Source organism: Pogoniulus pusillus, chromosome 12, assembly GCF_015220805.1.
Source record: "Pogoniulus pusillus isolate bPogPus1 chromosome 12, bPogPus1.pri, whole genome shotgun sequence".
NCBI lineage: Eukaryota > Metazoa > Chordata > Aves > Piciformes > Lybiidae > Pogoniulus > Pogoniulus pusillus.
The window spans coordinates 32,152,030-32,173,146 of record NC_087275.1 but is presented as its reverse complement, the minus strand read 5'-3'; the positions used below and the strand labels follow the sequence as shown (position 1 = coordinate 32,173,146).

Genomic DNA, 21,117 nt, shown 5'->3' with positions numbered 1-21,117 from the left:
CTGGTCCCTGCTGCAAAGGTGCACACACAGCCTGGTCCCTGCTGCAAAGGCACACACACAGCCTGGTCCCTGCTGCAAAGGCACACACACAGCCTGGTCCCTGCTGCAAAGGTGCACACACACAGCCTGGTCCCTGCTGCAAAGGTGCACACACAGCCTGGTCCCTGCTGCAAAGGTGCACACACACAGCCTGGTCCCTGCTGCAAAGGTGCACACACACAGCCTGGTCCCTGCTGCAAAGGCACACACACAGCCTGGTCCCTGCTGCAAAGGCACACACACAGCCTGGTCCCTGCTGCAAAGGGCACACACAGCCTGGTCCCTGCTGCAAAGGGCACACACACAGCTTGGTCCCTGCTGCAAAGGTGCACACCACAGCCTGGTCCCTGCTGCAAAGGGCACACACAGCCTGGTCCCTGCTGCAAAGGTGCACACACACAGCCTGGTCCCTGCTGCAAAGGGCACACACACAGCCTGGTCCCTGCTGCAAAGGTGCACACACACAGCCTGGTCCCTGCTGCAAAGGCGCACACACACAGCCTGGTCCCTGCTGCAAAGGTGCACACACACAGCCTGGTCCCTGCTGCAAAGGCACACACACAGCCTGGTCCCTGCTGCAAAGGCACACACACAGCCTGGTCCCTGCTGCAAAGGTGCACACACACAGCCTGGTCCCTGCTGCAAAGGTGCACACACAGCCTGGTCCCTGCTGCAAAGGTGCACACACAGCCTGGTCCCTGCTGCAAAGGCACACACACAGCCTGGTCCCTGCTGCAAAGGTGCACACACAGCCTGGTCCCTGCTGCAAAGGCACACACACAGCCTGGTCCCTGCTGCAAAGGTGCACACACACAGCCTGGTCCCTGCTGCAAAGGTGCACACACAGCCTGGTCCCTGCTGCAAAGGTGCACACACACAGCCTGGTCCCTGCTGCAAAGGCACACACACAGCCTGGTCCCTGCTGCAAAGGGCACACACACAGCCTGGTCCCTGCTGCAAAGGCACACACAGCCTGGTCCCTGCTGCAAAGGCACACACACAGCTTGGTCCCTGCTGCAAAGGTGCACACACACAGCCTGGTCCCTGCTGCAAAGGTGCACACACAGCCTGGTCCCTGCTGCAAAGGTGCACACACACAGCCTGGTCCCTGCTGCAAAGGCACACACACAGCCTGGTCCCTGCTGCAAAGGTGCACACACAGCCTGGTCCCTGCTGCAAAGGGCACACACACAGCCTGGTCCCTGCTGCAAAGGTGCACACCACAGCCTGGTCCCTGCTGCAAAGGGCACACACAGCCTGGTCCCTGCTGCAAAGGCGCACACACAGCCTGGTCCCTGCTGCAAAGGCACACACACAGCCTGGTCCCTGCTGCAAAGGTGCACACACACAGCCTGGTCCCTGCTGCAAAGGTGCACACACACAGCCTGGTCCCTGCTGCAAAGGTGCACACACAGCCTGGTCCCTGCTGCAAAGGTGCACACACACAGCCTGGTCCCTGCTGCAAAGGCACACACACAGCTTGGTCCCTGCTGCAAAGGTGCACACACACAGCTTGGTCCCTGCTGCAAAGGTGCACACACAGCCTGGTCCCTGCTGCAAAGGTGCACACACACAGCTTGGTTCCTGCTGCAAAGGCGCACACACAGCCTGGTCCCTGCTGCAAAGGCACACACACAGTCTGGTCCCTGCTGCAAAGGCACACACAAGCCTGGTCCCTGCTGCAAAGGTGCACACACACAGCCTGGTCCCTGCTGCAAAGGCGCACACACAGCCTGGTCCCTGCTGCAAAGGCGCACACACAGCCTGGTCCCTGCTGCAAAGGCACACACAGCCTGGTCCCTGCTGCAAAGGCACACACACAGCGTGGTCTCTGCTGCAAAGGTGCACACACACAGCTTGGTCCCTGCTGCAAAGGTGCACACACACAGCTGGTCCCTGCTGCAAAGGTGCACACACACAGCCTGGTCCCTGCTGCAAAGGCACACACACAGCCTGGTCCCTGCTGCAAAGGTGCACACACACAGCCTGGTCCCTGCTGCAAAGGTGCACACACAGCCTGGTCCCTGCTGCAAAGGTGCACACACACAGCCTGGTCCCTGCTGCAAAGGTGCACACACAGCCTGGTCCCTGCTGCAAAGGTGCACACACACAGCCTGGTCCCTGCTGCAAAGGCACACACACAGCCTGGTCCCTGCTGCAAAGGTGCACACACAGCCTGGTCCCTGCTGCAAAGGCACACACACAGCCTGGTCCCTGCTGCAAAGGTGCACACACAGCCTGGTCCCTGCTGCAAAGGCGCACACACACAGCCTGGTCCCTGCTGCAAAGGCACACACACAGCCTGGTCCCTGCTGCAAAGGTGCACACACACAGCTTGGTTCCTGCTGCAAAGGTGCACACACAGCCTGGTCCCTGCTGCAAAGGTGCACACACACAGCTTGGTTCCTGCTGCAAAGGCGCACACACAGCCTGGTCCCTGCTGCAAAGGTGCACACACAGCCTGGTCCCTGCTGCAAAGGCACACACACAGCCTGGTCCCTGCTGCAAAGGTGCACACACAGCCTGGTCCCTGCTGCAAAGGCACACACACAGCCTGGTCCCTGCTGCAAAGGTGCACACACACAGCTTGGTTCCTGCTGCAAAGGTGCACACACAGCCTGGTCCCTGCTGCAAAGGCGCACACACAGCCTGGTCCCTGCTGCAAAGGTGCACACACAGCCTGGTCCCTGCTGCAAAGGTGCACACACAAAGTCTGGTCCCTGCTGCAAAGGCACACACACAGCCTGGTCCCTGCTGCAAAGGTGCACACACACAGCCTGGTCCCTGCTGCAAAGGTGCACACACACAGCCTGGTCCCTGCTGCAAAGGCACACACACAGCCTGGTCCCTGCTGCAAAGGTGCACACACACAGCTTGGTTCCTGCTGCAAAGGTGCACACACAGCCTGGTCCCTGCTGCAAAGGTGCACACACACAGCTTGGTTCCTGCTGCAAAGGTGCACACACAGCCTGGTCCCTGCTGCAAAGGCGCACACACAGCCTGGTCCCTGCTGCAAAGGCGCACACACACAGCCTGGTCCCTGCTGCAAAGGTGCACACACACAGCTTGGTTCCTGCTGCAAAGGTGCACACACAGCCTGGTCCCTGCTGCAAAGGTGCACACACACAGCTTGGTTCCTGCTGCAAAGGCGCACACACAGCCTGGTCCCTGCTGCAAAGGCGCACACACAGCCTGGTCCCTGCTGCAAAGGTGCACACCCAACCTGTGTGTCCATACTGCAAAGGCACACACACAGCCTGGTCCCTGCTGCAAAGGCACACACACAGCCTGGTCCCTGCTGCAAAGGTGCACACACACAGCTTGGTCCCTGCTGCAAAGGTGCACACACAGCCTGGTCCCTGCTGCAAAGGTGCACACACAGCCTGGTCCCTGCTGCAAAGGTGCACACACAGCCTGGTCCCTGCTGCAAAGGCACACACACACAGCCTGGTCCCTGCTGCAAAGGTGCACACACACAGCCTGGTCCCTGCTGCAAAGGTGCACACACAGCCTGGTCCCTGCTGCAAAGGTGCACACACACAGCCTGGTCCCTGCTGCAAAGGCACACACACAGCCTGGTCCCTGCTGCAAAGGTGCACACACACAGCTTGGTTCCTGCTGCAAAGGTGCACACACAGCCTGGTCCCTGCTGCAAAGGTGCACACACACAGCTTGGTTCCTGCTGCAAAGGTGCACACACAGCCTGGTCCCTGCTGCAAAGGCACACACACAGCCTGGTCCCTGCTGCAAAGGCGCACACACACAGCCTGGTCCCTGCTGCAAAGGTGCACACACACAGCTTGGTTCCTGCTGCAAAGGTGCACACACAGCCTGGTCCCTGCTGCAAAGGTGCACACACACAGCTTGGTTCCTGCTGCAAAGGCGCACACACAGCCTGGTCCCTGCTGCAAAGGCACACACACAGCCTGGTCCCTGCTGCAAAGGTGCACACACAGCCTGGTCCCTGCTGCAAAGGCACACACACAGCCTGGTCCCTGCTGCAAAGGTGCACACACAGCCTGGTCCCTGCTGCAAAGGTGCACACACACAGTCTGGTCCCTGCTGCAAAGGCACACACACAGCCTGGTCCCTGCTGCAAAGGTGCACACACACAGCCTGGTCCCTGCTGCAAAGGCGCACACACAGCCTGGTCCCTGCTGCAAAGGCACACACACAGCCTGGTCCCTGCTGCAAAGGCACACACACAGCTTGGTCCCTGCTGCAAAGGCACACACACAGCCTGGTCCCTGCTGCAAAGGTGCACACACACAGCCTGGTCCCTGCTGCAAAGGTGCACACACAGCCTGGTCCCTGCTGCAAAGGCACACACACACAGCCTGGTCCCTGCTGCAAAGGTGCACACACACAGCCTGGTCCCTGCTGCAAAGGTGCACACACAGCCTGGTCCCTGCTGCAAAGGTGCACACACACAGCCTGGTCCCTGCTGCAAAGGCACACACACAGCCTGGTCCCTGCTGCAAAGGTGCACACACAGCCTGGTCCCTGCTGCAAAGGCACACACACAGCCTGGTCCCTGCTGCAAAGGTGCACACACAGCCTGGTCCCTGCTGCAAAGGTGCACACACACAGCCTGGTCCCTGCTGCAAAGGTGCACACACAGCCTGGTCCCTGCTGCAAAGGCACACACACAGCCTGGTCCCTGCTGCAAAGGTGCACACACAGCCTGGTCCCTGCTGCAAAGGTGCACACACAGCCTGGTCCCTGCTGCAAAGGCGCACACACAGCCTGGTCCCTGCTGCAAAGACGCACACACAGCCTGGTCCCTGCTGCAAAGGCACACACACAGCCTGGTCCCTGCTGCAAAGGCACACACACAGCCTGGTCCCTGCTGCAAAGGCACACACACAGCTTGGTCCCTGCTGCAAAGGTGCACACACAGCCTGGTCCCTGCTGCAAAGGCACACACACAGCCTGGTCCCTGCTGCAAAGGTGCACACACACAGCCTGGTCCCTGCTGCAAAGGTGCACACACAGCCTGGTCCCTGCTGCAAAGGTGCACACACACACAATCAACTTCACCCAGGGAAGAGAAGCAGACAACTTCTATGTCCTGTGCTGCCTCCAGCTCAGCATGTTTAAGGGGTAAAATCCATTCCCTCTAATTGCTGCAGACGGTTGGCATGCCTTTGAGAAGCCAACCACAGTCTCTCAGGGTTATCATCTGTTTGCAGTTTGATTCTGATTTCTCTGTGGCTGTCTAGACACCTCCTGCTTATCAGATGGCTTCTATATAAATCTGAAGGCCCTTAATTTAGACTGAGATGTGCTCAGTGTGCATAAAAAAAATCAGCTTCACCTTACCTGATCCTTGTTTGATGACAGGAGCTGATGGAGGTGGTGGTTTCTTGGGTCTCTAAAATGCAATAAGAGGAGAGAAGAGATTGCTTCAGAACACCTGCAAATCTCACTCTTAGCAAGAGTGGAGTTAATCAAACACTGCTTAATAATGAAAAGTTTTGAGACTGACTGCAGAGCTCTCACAGATTTTTTTTCCCCTGAAATAGCTTCACTCAAATGAATTTGAAGAGAGAAAACAGCACTGAGAGATGGAAATATACATTGAAAAAAAGCCATTTCTCTGTTTTTGCAACTGAAATGTCCTGCAAGCAGGGGAAAATGAAGTGAAGTTTATCTGCCTTCAGATTAGGGAAATCACAGAATGGTGTTGGTTGGAAGGAACCTCAAAGATTATCTAGTCCCATAGGCAGGGACTAGGAACAGTTTGCTCAGGAACTCATCCAACCTGGCCTTGAACACTTCCAGGGAGGTTGTGAAGCACAGAATCACCCAATGTGATCACAGACCAAAGGCAGGGACACCCTATCCTAGATCAGGCAGGCCAGAACCTTATCCAGCCTGGCCTTAAACATCTCCAGGGATGGGGCCTCAACCACCCAGGTTGTGGTCCCTTGCAATTCTGACTGATTCTATGAATGACAACAGCCTGTGGCTGGATGAGATAACCAAGAAGGTGATGGAAACAGACCAGAAATTAAGACGTGGGAAAGGAAATGAGGATTGGTTGAAGGAAAACCAAACCACAGGGCAGGGACAAAGAGTGAGAGGAGAGATAAAAACAAGTTGGATAAAGCAATCAGCAGACAGGCTGGAGGGCAGAGATGCCATCCAGAGGAAGCTGCACAGGCTGGAGAGCAGAGATGCCATCCAGAGGGAGCTGCACAGGCTGCAGAGGTGGGCACAAGCCAAGCTCAGGAGGTCCAACAAGACCAAGTGCAAGGTCCTGCAGCTGGGTGGAGGCAATGCCAAGCACCAATGCAGGCTGGGCAGCTCCCTCCTGGGGACTCTGGTTTCTGGGAGGGTTGTTGTGTTTCTGTATTACCTTTCTAACTTGCACACTTATGCATATAGCTGTAGATATTCTAACTCTCTGCTTGTATATTGTGCTGCCAAGCTGTGAACATAAAGCTCCATTCTAATTTCCAGCTCAGCTGAGTCTAGTCTGGCTGATTTCTTAAGTGAGGGGGGGCAGGTAACACCCAAACCATCACAACTCAGGTAGTGAGCTCAGGGGGAAAGCCTCAGAGGTGGAGACAGGCACTAAGCAAAGGCCTGGGACAAATAATCACGAGTGGAGAAGAATCAGGACTGGAAAAGTGGGGAGGCAACAAAGGGGATGGGAAAAGATCCCAAGCCTTTGTTCAACAAGTGTAAGACCTGACTGCAACAAATGCTTTCAGACCATGGGACAGCAGCCAAGCCTGCTGGATCACATCAGAAAATACCTGGGAAAGAAAAGCAGTGGAAACATATCCCTTTCTTTCCCCTTGCAGCTCTGATTTGAGCAAGGACACTCTGCAGTCCCACCACTGACTTAATTCCTGTGGCCAGATCTGGGCCAATGACTAAAACTTTCTCCTCCACATCTACAGCAAACCTGGCTGCAATGTCTAAGGGTCTGCATGTTTCACTTGTTCCACAAGTTGTACTCATTATATCCCAGAGGGAAAAAATGGAAGAGCAAAAAGAAGTCACTTAAGAGCTAATTTCTAAGGAGCAAAAATAAACCCAAATAAATCTCACCAAAAAAGAAAAAAAGGATGAAAGATTTTTATTCTTCTCTGCTAGGCTCTCCATGGCTTAAGGTCAATGATTCCTGTCTCTTTTGGAAAGCACCTTCTTGTGTTATTGCAGGGTTCTGCACTTTGGCCACAACAAGCCCAAGCAGCACTGCAGGCTGGGGCCAGAGTGGCTGAGAGCAGGCAGGCAGAGAGGGAGCTGGGGGTGCTGGGAGAGAGGAGCTGCAGAGGAGGCAGCAGTGCCCAGGTGGGCAGCAGAGCCAATGGCATCCTGGGCTGGCTCAGCAGCAGTGTGGGCAGCAGGACAAGGGAGGTTCTTGTGCCCACCCCTGAGCTCAGCACTGCTCAGGCCACCCCTGGAGTGCTATGTCCAGCTCTGAGCTCCTCCATTGCAGAGAGCTGCTGAGGTGCTGGAAGGTGTTTGGAGCAGGGCAGCAAGGCTGGGGAGGGGCCTGGAGCACAGCCCTGTGAGGAGAGGCTGAGGGAGCTGGGGGGGTGCAGCCTGCAGCAGAGGGGGCTCAGGGCAGAGCTCATTGCTGCCTGCAGCTGCCTGCAGGGAGGCTGTAGCCAGGTGGGGTTGGGCTCTGCTGCCAGGCAGCCAGCAGCAGAAGAAGGGGACAGAGGCTGAAGCTGTGCCAGGGCAGGTCTAGGCTGGATGTTGTTAGGAAGTTGTTGTCAGAGAGAGTGATTGGCACTGGAATGGGCTGCCCAGGGAGGTGGTGGAGTGGCCGTGGCTGGAGGTGTTGCAGCCAAGCCTGGCTGGGGCACTGAGTGCCATGGTCTGGTTGGTTGGGCAGGGCTGGGTGCTAGGTTGGGCTGGCTGAGCTTGGATCTGTCTGCCAACCTGGTTGACTCTCTGATTCTCCTCCTCAGGGCAATGGAGAGGAGGAGGACTGATAGGATGAGCCAATCAAAGAAGATTCACAGCATGACTTCCAGTGCCACACATTCCCTTCATGGATGCTCTGCAACCCAGCCTTGTGCTTCCCTTAACCCATTTTCCTTCTGGAGTGAGAGAAGTGAAATGGTTATTTCCAGAAGGGAACTTCTTTCAACTCCACTTTCCCTCTGTACTCTGAAGCAGAAAAAGGGAAGGGCCACAGCAGTTGACTGCTTACCTCTTTCTCAAAGTCAGAAGGGAGAAGCTTGACAAAGTTGTCTGGGAAGACTCCTCGCCTGCCGTTCAGCTCTCCTTCCCACCAGCCCACGTCGATGCAGTCCTGCCAGAGCACAAGAGAGGGAACACAGAATGGATTAGGAGAGAAGAGACCTCAAAGATCATCTAGTTCAGGGACACCTCCTGCTAGAACAGGTCCCTCAAGGCCTCATCCAGCCTGGCCTTCAACATCTCCAGGGAGGTTGTGGAGCACAGAATCACCCAATGTGATCGAAGCCTGCAGAGCTGCTTGGGGTTGTTGTGGCCAAAGTGCAGAACCCTGCCCTTGGCCTTGTTCAGTCTCATCCCATTGGCCTCTGCCCACCCATGCAGCCTGGCCAGGTCCCTCTGCAGGGCTCTGCTACCCTCCAACAGCTCCACAGCTGCTCCTGGCTTGGTGCCATCTGCAAACCTACTGCTGCTGGACTCAACCTCCAGGTCCAGAGCACCAATAAAGAGATGCTGCCAGTTGCATCCTGTCAAAATGTTCATTTTTGGAATTAGATAATTCTGGAACTAGATGATCCTTGTGGTCCCTTCCAGCCCTGACTGATTCTCTGAGTCTACTTCTCTTTACCCATAAGATCCAAGGCTCTACTATGAACTACAAAGCCTGGCACAGGCTGCCCAGGGGGGTTGTGCAGTGTCCTTCTCTGGAGATACTCAAATCCTGCCTGGATGCATTCCTGAGAGATCTATTCCAGGTGATGCTGCTCTGGCACAGGGCTTGGACTGGATGATCCTTCCAGGTCCTTTCCAACCCCTAACATTCTGTGAAGTTGACTGTCAACAATGCAGGGAAGGAAACAGGAGAGACCCATGAGAAAGGAGATATAATCTCAGCTGTGCTTCATTTAGTCCTTCCAGAAAGTGATTTCTACCTGGAGGCCACAAGAGGAATATTGCTCTACAGAGGATGCAATCTGTTCCAACATTTGGCCCAAGGTTTTGGGCCCTGCTAAAAAGAAAACAACCCAAACCTCAACTGCTTTGAGATTAATGAGTGACCTGCAACACCCAGGGTGGCTCAGTAAAGGCTAGAGCAGAGCAGATACACTTTGTCTGCTTTAATCTCTTTCAGGCTGGACCTAACCTTCTGACTTTACACTCTGTGACCAAAGAGTTTAATCAGTAACAAAGCTGAAATGCTTTGATGAAATCCTTGCACAAAGAGGAGGGGAGGGGGAAAGAAAATGATGTTGCTCACTGAACAGAACAATCTCTTCTGGGGATTCACTGTGCTCACAGAGAAACAAATATCTTCTGGCTGAGGGAGTTGGGGCTGTGCAGGCTGGTGCAGAGGAGGCTCCCAGGTGACCTTCTTGTGGCCTCCAGGGTCTGAAGGGGGCTGCAAAAAAAGCTGCAGAGGCTCCAGCAGAGGGCTGTGAGGATGATGAGGGGACTGGAGAGCATGGCTGATGAGGAGAGGCTGAGGGCCCTGGGGCTGCTGAGTCTGGAGAAGACTGAGAGGGGATTGGATAAATGTTTATCAGTATCTGAGGGCTGCCAAGAGAGAGGGACAGGCTCTGCTCACTGCTCCCTGGCACAGGACAAGCAGCAATGGATGGAAGCTGCAGCACAGGAGGTTCCAGCTCAGCACAAGGGGGAACTTCTTTAGTGGAAGGGTCCCAGAGCCCTGGCACAGGCTGCCCAGAGAGGCTGTGGAGTCTCCTTCTCTGGAGCCTTTCCAGGCCTGTCTGGATGTGTTCCTGTGTGACTTGTGTTAGATAGGATTGTCCTGCTCTGGCAGGGGGTTGGACTGGATGATCTCCTTGGGTCCTTCCAACCCCTAACATCCTGTGAGCCTGTGACCTTGAAAGCTCATCTGGTCCAACCCCCTTGCCAGAGCAGGATCACCTAGAGCAGATCACACAGGAACACATCCAGCTGGTTAATGAACATCTCCAGAGAGGAAGACTCCACAACCTCCCCGGGCAGCCTGTGCCAGAAGTTGTTCTTTATCCTGAGGGTAGTGGAACACTGAAACAGGTTGCCCAGAGATGTGGTTGGGACTCCATCACTGAAGATATTCCCTATTCATCCTATTGACAAGGCCTGGGAATGACAGGAGCAGAAGGAATGGGTTTGAACTGGCAGAGGGGAGATTGAAACTGGATGTTAGGAAGAAGTTGTTTGCAGTGAGGGTGGTGAGAGACTGGCACAGGTTGAGGGTGGTGAGAGACTGGCACAGGTTGAGGGTGGTGAGACACTGGCACAGGTTGAGGGTGGTGAGACACTGGCACAGGTTGAGGGTGGTGAGACACTGGCACAGGTTTCCCAGGGAGGTTGTGGAGCACAGAATCCCCCAATGTGATCAAAGATCACATTGGGTGATTCTGTGCTCCACAACCTCCCTGGATAGGTTCAGGACCAGGTTGGATGAGACCTTGAGCAACCTGTTCTAGTGGGAGGTGTCCCTGCCTATGGTGGGGGGTTGGAACTGGCTGAGCTTTGAGGTTCCTTCCAACCTAAACCACTCTTTGAGTCTATAATGAGAGATTCCTTATCCTATTGAGCCTGGCTAGTGAGAGGTGCCCCTGGACTAGATGATCTTTGAGGTTCCTTCCAACCTAAACCATTCCATGAGTCTATCTTCAAGCCAGGGTCCTAATTGTAATTACTAATTACTTGGCACTCCATGAGCATTTTTACTTCTCCTTTAAGCAGCTGCCAGGCAGATAACAGCAGCAAACCAGCAGGTGAAGCTGATGCTCAGGATAAAAGGAAGGAGGAAGCTAAGCAGTGAGTCTAAAGGCCACATTGTGAGCTGTAATCAGAGCTTTCCAGATGCCTCAGCACAGCTTCTGTGAGCACAGGGCAGGGGGAAACACATCACTCTTTAAGATGAGCTTGGCTGGACCAAAAGGACTTAACCAGACCTAACTCTTCTCAAACGATGCAAAGCTTGAAGCACTGCCTGCATGTGAGACCTTGCCACTTCCCCACCACCACCTCCAGCCCAGGCAGCTTGGAAGGGACATTTCCAGTTGTTAAAATGCAAATTGGGGGCTTCCCAGGAACAACAGAAAGCTGTGCTCAGAAGGCAGTGCTGCAGCACTGCCAGCAGTGATAAGGAGAGCAGGAAGAGAGCCTCAGTGTGCACTTAAATGGAAGGATTATTATACACACACTAACAAGAAGAACATCCAAGTGCTGGCTGCTCCCCTCCCTGCCCCATTAATCTCAGCCTTCACAGCTTATTCAAGTGCTGAGTTCAAACAGGAGTTTCTGACTGATGTTTCTAGAGATACCAGTGAAATGCAAGCTGCACCTGGGATCACATTAAACATACTGACAGGCTTGATCTCTGCTCAGACCTTCCTTAATGCCCTTAACCCTGGCAGGACATCTCCTAACTTATGCTGCCAGCCATGTTAAACACCCAGTTGTAAACAACTAAAACTCTGGGCAAAGGCCAGGGTTAGGGCAAGGAGAAGGGAGGACAACTGCTCAGGCTGCTCTCCCTACAATTTGCTAAGTGGAGTCACAGAATAGGATGATAGAATCATAGAATCACAGGATAGAGTCATAGAATCCAGCAGGCAGGAAGAGAGCTCACAGCTCCCCCAGCCCAACCTAGCCCCCAGCCCTGCCCAACCAACCAGACCATGGCACTAAGTGCCCCAACCAGGCTTGGCTGCAACACCTCCAGCCACAGCCACTCCACCACCTCCCTGGGCAGCCCATTCCAGTGCCAATCACTCTCTCTGACAACAACTTCCTAACAACATCCAGCCTAGACCTGCCCTGGCACAGCTTGAGCCTCTGTCCCCTTCTTCTGCTGCTGGCTGCCTGGCAGCAGAGCCCAACCCCACCTGGCTACAGCCTCCCTGCAGGCAGCTGCAGGCAGCAATGAGCTCTGCCCTGAGCCTCCTCTGCTGCAGGCTGCACCCCCCCAGCTCCCTCAGCCTCTCCTCACAGGGCTGTGCTCCAGGCCCCTCCCCAGCCTTGCTGCCCTGCTCCAAACACCTTCCAGCACCTCAGCAGCTCTCTGCAATGGAGGAGCCCAGAACTGGACACAGCACTGCAGGGGTGGCCTGAGCAGTGCTGAGCACAGGGGTGGGCACAAGAACCTCCCCTGTCCTGCTGCCCACACTGCTCCTGAGCCAGCCCAGGATGCCATTGGCTTTGCTGCCCACCTGGGCACACTGCTGCCTCCTCTGCAGCTCCTCTCTGCCAGCACCCCCAGCTCCCTCTCTGCCTGCCTGCTCACAGAACAAGGCTGTGAGCAAGCTGCTGTAGTGGAGGACGTCCCTGCTGACTGCAGGGGGATTCACTGAATGACCCTTGGACGTCCTCTCCAATCCAAACCAGTCTATCTCTGATTCTATGAGGTAGGAGAACCAGAATTACCTCAATGACTATCAGTAATTGTGACTAATTTCTTCCCTTCTTTCAATGCTACCACACTTCTGCTTTAAAAACAGTCCTGCCACTCCCTCACAGCCCCCAAAGTCCCTCCCCAGCTTTCTTGTAGCTCCTTCAGATGCTGGAAGTCCACAAGAAGGTCTCCTGGGAGCCTCCTCTGCTCCAGCCTGCACAGCCCCAGCTCTCTCAGCCTGACCTCATAGAGCTGCTCCAGCCCTCTGAGCATCCTTGAGGGCCTCCTCTGGATCCTCTCCTACAGATTCATGTCCTTCTTGTGATGGGGATCCAGAACTGGATGCAGGACTCCAGGTGGGGTCTCAGCAGAGCAGAGCAGAGGGGGAGAATCCCCTCCCTGGCCCTGCTGGCCACACTGCTGCTGCTGCAGCCCAGGCTCTGCTTGGCTTTCTGGGCTGCAAGTGCACACTGCTGGCTCCTGCTCAGCTTCTCCTCCACCAGCACCCCTAAGTCCCTCTCCACCTTTATTTCTAACAACCTCAAACATTGGAGCTCTTTCATTCATTATCCCAGAGTGGAAAATACTGAGAAATGCATCTTAGTGTGGAGAAATGCATGACACAAACTGCTGTGTTGCTCATACTGAAGGAAGAGCTGAAAGTCCTCTCACTCCTCCACCTATTTCCCTGCTCAAAGGCTGTAAAGCCCTGAGTGCCATTTGCAATTCAAAGTGCACAGCAAAACCCAGCAAAGAAAAGCAACCAAAACCCAAATGCAGGCAACAGACACACATTAGACCAAGAGCTCCATTTCCAGCTACTCCCCTCCTCTACCACATCATCAGGTTCCTGCTCCTTCCCCTGCTCCAGGCCTCAGCTCACTGGCAAGGCTCTTGCACATAGCACTTACTAATTCCATCCCTTTAGGAGCCTCCTGCATCCATTAGAGCAGCTGCTTTCCTTCACAGCCCTACCCAGCTGAGTTCTCCTTGGCAATCACTCAGCTAAAGAAAGGTCTCTGGACAATTACCTCCTGCATCAGGATGAGCATTTAAAGCTGCTGCAAGAGAGAAAGCCAGAGGAGCTCCTTTGGCAGAAGGGCCACAGTGGGGGTGAAATTAAAGGCCCAGCAACTACTCTAAGAACTGGACAACACAGGGACAGGTTCTGTACCCTAACATGGACCTCAAAGGATCATGCAGTGCACTGATAACACAGGGACAGGTTCTGTACCCTAACATGGACCTCAAAGGATCATCCAATGCACTGATAACACAGGGACAGGTTCTGTACCCTAACATGGACCTCAAAGGATCATCCAATGCACTGATAACACAGGGACAGGTTCTGTACATAACATGGATTTCTAAAGCTCATCCAGTCCAAACCTCATGCCAGAGCAGCAGCAGCCAGCAGCCAGGGCAGGGCACACAGCAACACAGCCAGGGAAGTTGCAATGGCTGCAGAGAAGGAGACTCCACAGCCTCTCTGGGCAGCCTGCTCCAGGCCTCTGCCACCCTCACAGCCAAAAAGCTTCCCCTCCTCTTCCCCTGGCACCTCCTCTGCTGCAGCTTGCCCCCAGTGCCCCTTGGCCAGCCCTGAGCAGAGCCTGGATGCATCCTGCAGGTCGGAAGAGCTCCCCCAGCCCAACCTAGCACCCAGCCCTGCCCAACCAACCAGACCATGGCACTAAGTGCCCCAGCCAGGCTTGGCTGCAACACCTCCAGCCACAGCCACTCCACCACCTCCCTGGGCAGCCCATTCCAGTGCCAATCACTCTCTCTGACAACAACTTCCTCACAACATCCAGCCTAGACCTGCCCTGGCACAGCTTCAGCCTCTGTCCCCTTCTTCTGGTGCTGCTTGCCTGGCAGCAGAGCCCAACCCCACCTGGCTACAGCCTCCCTGCAGGCAGATGCAGGCAGCAATGAGCTCTGCCCTGAGCCTCCTCTGCTGCAGGCTGCACCCCCCCAGCTCCCTCAGCCTCTCCTCACAGGGCTGTGCTCCAGGCCCCTCCCCAGCCTTGCTGCCCTGCTCCAAACACCTTCCAGCAACTCAGCATCTCTCTGCAGTGGAGGAGCCCAGAACTGGACACAGCACTCCAGGGGTGGCCTGAGCAGTACTGACTACAAGGGAAGAAGAACCCCCCCGAAGGAGCTCTGTTCTCAGACCTCTACAGCAAGGATGCTGCCTCCACACCACTTAGCTATTTTTTGAAGCTGTGTGTTAAAACCAGTTGAAATAATGCAAACCCAAACCCAAACCATTCTGGCTGCAATGAGGTGTGCAATCCACAAAAGGATTTGCAAAGTGACTGCTTGTTATGCTTTGCTTCTTCGCTGCCTCACATTAGCTCAGACACAGCGGAACAAAGAGCATCCATGGAGAGGTGCCAGGCCCCTTCCCTGCTCTCCAGGGGCAAGGTGTTATGTAACTGCTCACAGACACATGGCATGCCACAGCAAAGAGACAAAACTGAGCAAAATGTCTGCAGGGGCTTGGTCCCATCAGCCTGGAGAGCAGGACAGGGGAATACAGAACCACAGAAGCAGTCAGGGCTGGAAGGGACCACAAGGAGCAGCCAGCTCCAACCCCCTGCCAAGGGCAGGGACACCTCACACTAGAGCAGGCTGCACACAGCCTCATCCACTCTTACTGTGGCCTTCCAGGATCTGAAGGGGGCTACAAGAAAGCTGGGGAGGGACTTTTGAGGCTGTGAGGGAGTGTCAGGAGTGGGGGGAATGGAGCAAAGGTGGAGGTGGGGAGAGTGAGGCTGGAGGTGAGGAGGAAGTTGTTGAGCAGGAGAGTGGTGAGAGGCTGGCAGGGGTTGCCCAGGGAGGTGGTTGAGGCCCCATGGCTGGAGGTGTTTGAGGCCAGGCTGGCTGAGGCTGTGTGCAGCCTGCTCTAGGGTAGGGTGTCCCTGGGCATGGCAGGGGGTTGGCACTGCCTGATCCTTGTGATCTCTTCCAGCCCTGACTGATTTTGTGGTCCCCAGGGATGAGGCTTCCATCTCCTCCCTGGGCAACCCATTCCAGGCTCTCAGCCCCCTCATGCTGAAGAGCTTCTTCCTAACATCCAGGCTCAATCTACCCATTTCTAGCTCTTTTTCCATCCCCCCCAGTCCTATCACTCCCTGAATATAGAGAACACAGTGGTCACTGGCAGCCCAGAAGGCAACTGTACCCAGGGCTCCATCAAAGAGCCCTGAAGAGCCTGACTGAAGCCACCTGAAGAGGACTGCAAGAAAGTAGGAAGGGACCTTTTAGAAGAGCTTGTGGTGATAGGATGAGGAGCAATGGATTGAAGCTTGAGGAGGGGAGATTTAGACTGGAGATGCTTTCCAGTGAGGGTGGTGAGACACTTGAAGAAGTTGCCCAGGGAGATCATGGCTGCTCCCTCCCTGGAGGTGCTGAAGGCCAGGTTGGATGAGGCCTTGAGCAACCTGTTCTAGTGAGAGATGTCCCTGCCTATGGCAGGGGGTTGGAACTGGCTGATCCTTGAGGTCCCTTCCAACCTAAACCATTCTATGGTTCCATAAAATCCTTCCCAAGCAGGATAAAACCCTACAGAGAAGAATTAGAAATCTAACTGCAAGTGTTCACAATCTTCCTTCTTGTACCTAGGTTCTTCCTTCATGTAAGTCAGAGCAGGGAGGTTGGAGCTGGAGGATCTTCAATGTCCCTTTCAACACTTAACATCTTCTCTGTGTCTGATTTGTGTAGCTCTGCCAGTAGACTGAAACTAGAATTAATTGCATGAACCTGTGAGCTCTAGAATCATAGAATCCAGCAGGCTGGCAGAGAGCTCCAAGCTCCCCCAGCCCAACCTAGCACCCAGCCCTGCCCAACCAACCAGACCATGGCACTCAGTGCCCCAGCCAGGCTTGGCTGCAACACCTCCAGCCACAGCCACTCCACCACCTCCCTGGGCAGCCCATTCCAGTGCCAATCACTCTCTCTGACAACAACTTCCTAACAACATCCAGCCTAGACCTGCCCTGGCACAGCTTCAGCCTCTGTCCCCTTCTTCTGCTGCTGGCTACCTGGCAGCAGAGCCCAACCCCACCTGGCTACAGCCTCCCTGCAGGCAGCTGCAGGCAGCAATCAGCTCTGCCCTGAGCCTCCTCTGCTGCAGGCTGCACCCCCCCAGCTCCCTCAGCCTCTCCTCACAGGGCTCTGCTCCAGGCCCCTCCCCAGCCTTGCTGCCCTGCTCCAAACACCTTCCAGCACCTCAGCATCTCTCTTGCATTGAGGGGCCCAGACTACAGCTCTGATGTTCTTCACATTATCAAATCAAGGCTCTAAAGCACAGGAGGGAAGGAGCTGCAGGTCCGAGGTCTGTGTAGCGTTTCACTCTGAAGCTAGCACTGTGGCAGCAAGGACACTGCCAATGGCACAAGTAGGGATTCTATGGGAACTTTTAGGGATTCTGTGGGAACTGAAGGATGCTGATTTGAAGAACTGGATCCCTGCTGAGAGGAGAACACTGCTCTTACCTTACTGATCAGCATGACGACGTCGCCCTCTCGGATGGTGAGCTCATCGTCGTTCTGCGCCTCGTAGGGGAATATCACCTTGCAGTACTCCTTGGCTGGAAGGAAGAACATTTGCTGTGGTTAGGTGATCACCTCATGCCAACTGCTCATCCAAGGGTGTATTCATACAATCAGAGAATCAAGCAGGCTGGCAGAGAGCTCCAAGCTCAGCCAGCCCAACCTAGCCCCCAGCCCTGCCCAACCAACCAGACCATGGCACTCAGTGCCCCAGCCAGGCTTGGCTGCAACACCTCCAGCCACAGCCACTCCACCACCTCCCTGGGCAGCCCATTCCAGTGCCAATCACTCTCTCTGACAGCAACTTCCTAACAACATCCAGCCTAGACCTGCCCTGGCACAGCTTCAGCCTCTGTCCCCTTGTTCTAGTGCTGGCTGCCTGGCAGCAGAGCCCAACCCCAGCTGGCTACAGCCTCCCTGCAGGCAGCTGCAGGCAGCAATGAGCTCTGCCCTGAGCCTCCTCTGCTGCAGGCTGCACCCCCCCAGCTCCCTCAGCCTCTCCTCACAGGGCTGTGCTCCAGGCCCCTCCCCAGCCTTGCTGCCCTGCTCCAAACACCTTCCAGCACCTCAACATCTCTCTGCAATGGAGGAGCCCAGAGCTGGACACAGCACTCCAGGGGTGGCCTGAGCAGTGCTGAGCACAGAGGTGGGCACAAGAACCTCCCTTGTCCTGCTGCTCCTGAGCCAGCCCAGGATGCCTTTGGCTCTGCTGGCCAACGAATAATACATTAACAAATGTACCTGCACTCACACCTAAAACTTCTGCAGAACCAGTACAGAAGAAGACTTCTGAACACCAGTTTGAAGTTCCCTCTTCCCTTTCCCCCCCTTTACTGTCTATAAATAAGAGCATCATCTCAGCTTTCATCTGGCAAATAAAGGAGCCAGCACTCCTACTCAGGGATCATAAAAAGCAGCAGTCAGGAACAGCAGCTACTTACAACATGTTGCTGTGCAACAGACAAGGACCTCAAAAGTGCCTTACAAATCAAAAGGGGAAGATGCACTCCAGCTGTTAAAGCAGGTTAAAAAAAGGAGATGTGATTCTTGAAGAGAGCAGGTTTAAAAAGACCAAAGGAACACACACAGATATGAATGGGCCCTTTCTGGAAGGGTGTGTGGCTCAGGAGCAGCATCCACCTCAACTGGAATGAATCTGTTCTCCTATCTCTGTGTAGGTATCTCAGTGTTCTGAGGCAGCTGTGTGTGGCATGCTCAAAACAGGCCTAGCACCTCTTTTTGGGGGGCACAGACCAGAATGCAGGCTCTGTTCTTGATGCCTACAACCACCTGAGCCAAAGGAAGATCATTCCAGAGCATACAACATCAAGCACCTGAGTTCTGCCACTGTTCACTCTATAATCCCAACCCTGTGGAATCACCTGGCAGCTGTCACCAGTGGTGTGCCCCAGGGATCAGTGCTGGGCACAGTCCTGTTTGATGTCTTTATTGACAGCTGCCTGCAGGGAGGCTGTAGCCAGGTGGGGTTGAGCTCTGCTGCCAGGCAGCCAGCAGTAGAAGAAGGGGACAGAGGGTCAAGCTGTGCCAGGGCAGGTCTAGGCTGGATGTTAGGAGGAAGTTGTCGGCAGAGAGAGTGATTGGCACTGGAATGGGCTGCCCAGGGAGGTGGTGGAGTGGCTGTGGCTGGAGGTGTTGCAGCCAAGCCTGGCTGGGGCACTTAGTGCCATGGTCTGGTTGGTTGGGCAGGGCTGGGTGCCAGGTTGGGCTGGATGAGCTTGGAGCTCTCTGCCAACCTGCTTGGTTCTATGATTCTATGAAGGACAAACTCAACTGATTGAAAAGCATCTCCTGTGGTGCCACTTGAGGACAAGACAATTATACATCATTGCTTTATATTAGACCTTCCTACACATGAGCTTCTTCTTCCCAAGCAAGAGCAGAGATGCCAAAAACTCTGCTGAGGGCCCTGAGACTGCAGGAAAAGTGAAAATGTTCTAAAATAACCAAGTTTTGAGCAAATTCATGGAATATGCAAAGATGCTGCACAACAAGTAGCCCACTCTCCTCATGAGCTCTGCCACAAGGGATGTTGAATGATGTTTGCACATAGAATGGTTTAACCTCAGCCAGCTCCAACCTCTTGTCATAGGCAGGGACACCTCCCACTAGAACAGGTTGCCCAAGGTCTCATCCAACCTGGTGCTGAACACCTCCAGGGAGGTTGTGGAGCACAGAATCACCCAATGTGATCTTTGATCACATTGGGTGATTCTGTGCTCCACAACCTCCCTGGGAAACCTGTGCCAGTGTCTCACCACCCTCAACCTGTGCCAGGGTCTCACTACCCTCAACCTGTGCCAGTGTCTCACCACCCTCAATGCAAACAATTTCTTCCTAACATCCACTTTCAATCTCTCTCTGCCACTTCAAACCCATTCCTCCTCATCCTCTCATTACAAGGCCTTGTCAATAGTCCCTCCCCAATCTTCTTGTAGCCTATTTCAGATCCTGGAAGACAACTCCAAGGTCTCCTCCAAGCCTTCTCTTCTCCAGCCTGCACAGCCCCAACTCTCTCAGCCTGTGCTCACAGCAGAGCTGCTGCAGCCCTCTCAGCATCTTGGTGACCTCCTCTGCACTGCCTCCAACACTTCCATGTCCTGCTTGTGCTGGGGGCTGCAGAGCTGCACCCAGGACTGCAGGTGGGGTCCGAGAAGAGGAGAGCAGAGCCAAGGGGCAGAATCCCCTCCCTTGCCCTGCTTCATACCCCAAGCCCTGCCTGTTGTTGAAGCCATCCCAAATACCATTCCATGGCATCACCAAGAAAATCACATCCAGAAAGAAAAGATGCTGGGAGCTCATCATTACTGCTGGACAAAGCCAGGATGAGAAACACTTTAAAGGTCAAGAAATTCCCATAGGCAGGGACACCTCTCACTAGAACAGGTCTCTCATAGAATCATAGAATCAGCCAGATTGAAAGAGACCTCCAAGCTCATCCAGCACATCCTAGCACCCAGCCCTGTCCAAAAGAAGCAGCTGTTGATGAAGCCTCCTAGAGACAACTGGAAGTAAGAAAGAATCATAGAAACAAGCAGGCTGGAAGAGACCTCCAAGTTCATCCAGTCCAACCTAGCACCCAGCCCTGGCCAGTCACCCAGACCATGGCACACTGATTCAGGAGTCCTGCTCTGTGGTGCCAGCTTGCACATTGTCAGTATTTCAAGTTCTCTCTGCAGGGCAGTTGAGCTCTGGCAGTGCTTCCCATTAGCAGCCTCGAGTCCCAAGGGGAACAAGCTAAGAGCAAGCAGCAAGTCAATCAGTACTGTGCAGCTGATCATACAATCACAGAACCACTCAGGTTGGCAGAGAGCTCCAAGCACCCCCAACCCAACCTAGCAACCAGCCCTGCCCAACCAACCACACCATGGCACTAAGTGCCCCAGCCAGGCTTGGCTGCAACACCTCCAGCCACAGCCACTCCACCACCTCCCTGGGCAGCCCATTCCAGTGCCAATCACTCTCTCTGCCAACAACTTCCTAACATCCAGCCTAGACCTCTGCAGGGCTCTGCTACCCTCCAACAGCTCCACAGCTGCTCCTAGCTTGGTGTCACCTGCAAACTCACTGCTGCTGGACTCAATGCCCTGCTCCAGATCATCAATAAGGACATTGAACAGGACTGTGCCCAGCACTGATCCCTGGGGCACAGCACTGGTGCCAGCTGCCAGCTGGATGTGGCACCATTCACCACCACTCTCTGGGCCCAGCCCTCCAGCCAGTTCCTGACCCATACCAGAGTGAATCTGCCCAAGCCAGGAGCTGCAGCTGTGCCAGGAGCTGCCTGTGGCAGGCAGTGTCAAAGGCTTTGCTGCAGTCCAGGCAGACTCCATCCACAGCCTGCCCTGCATTCACCAGGCAGGAACCTGATCACAAAAGGAGCTCAGGGTGGTCAGGGTGGACAAGCACAAAGCCACTAAAGGCTGCTTTAAGCTGTTCCTGCAACCCTGCTCTGAGAAGCTGTGGCAGAGC

The 21,117-nt window shown here is 54.8% G+C and overlaps 1 protein-coding gene across 8 annotated transcripts in view; it reads right to left on the bottom strand.

Moving 5' to 3' along the window:
• Positions 1 to 21,117, bottom strand: part of SH3KBP1 (SH3 domain containing kinase binding protein 1) — a 178,440-nt gene that overhangs the window by 37,158 nt on the left and 120,165 nt on the right. For all 8 annotated transcript variants that reach the window (XM_064152048.1, XM_064152049.1, XM_064152047.1 and 5 more), the window contains 3 exons: positions 17,071 to 17,165; positions 8,216 to 8,317; positions 5,362 to 5,413 (listed from right to left, as the gene is read on the bottom strand). In XM_064152048.1, coding sequence (XP_064008118.1) covers positions 5,362 to 5,413; positions 8,216 to 8,317; positions 17,071 to 17,165 — 249 coding nt within the window. The remainder of the gene's footprint in view (positions 1 to 5,361; positions 5,414 to 8,215; positions 8,318 to 17,070; positions 17,166 to 21,117) is intronic.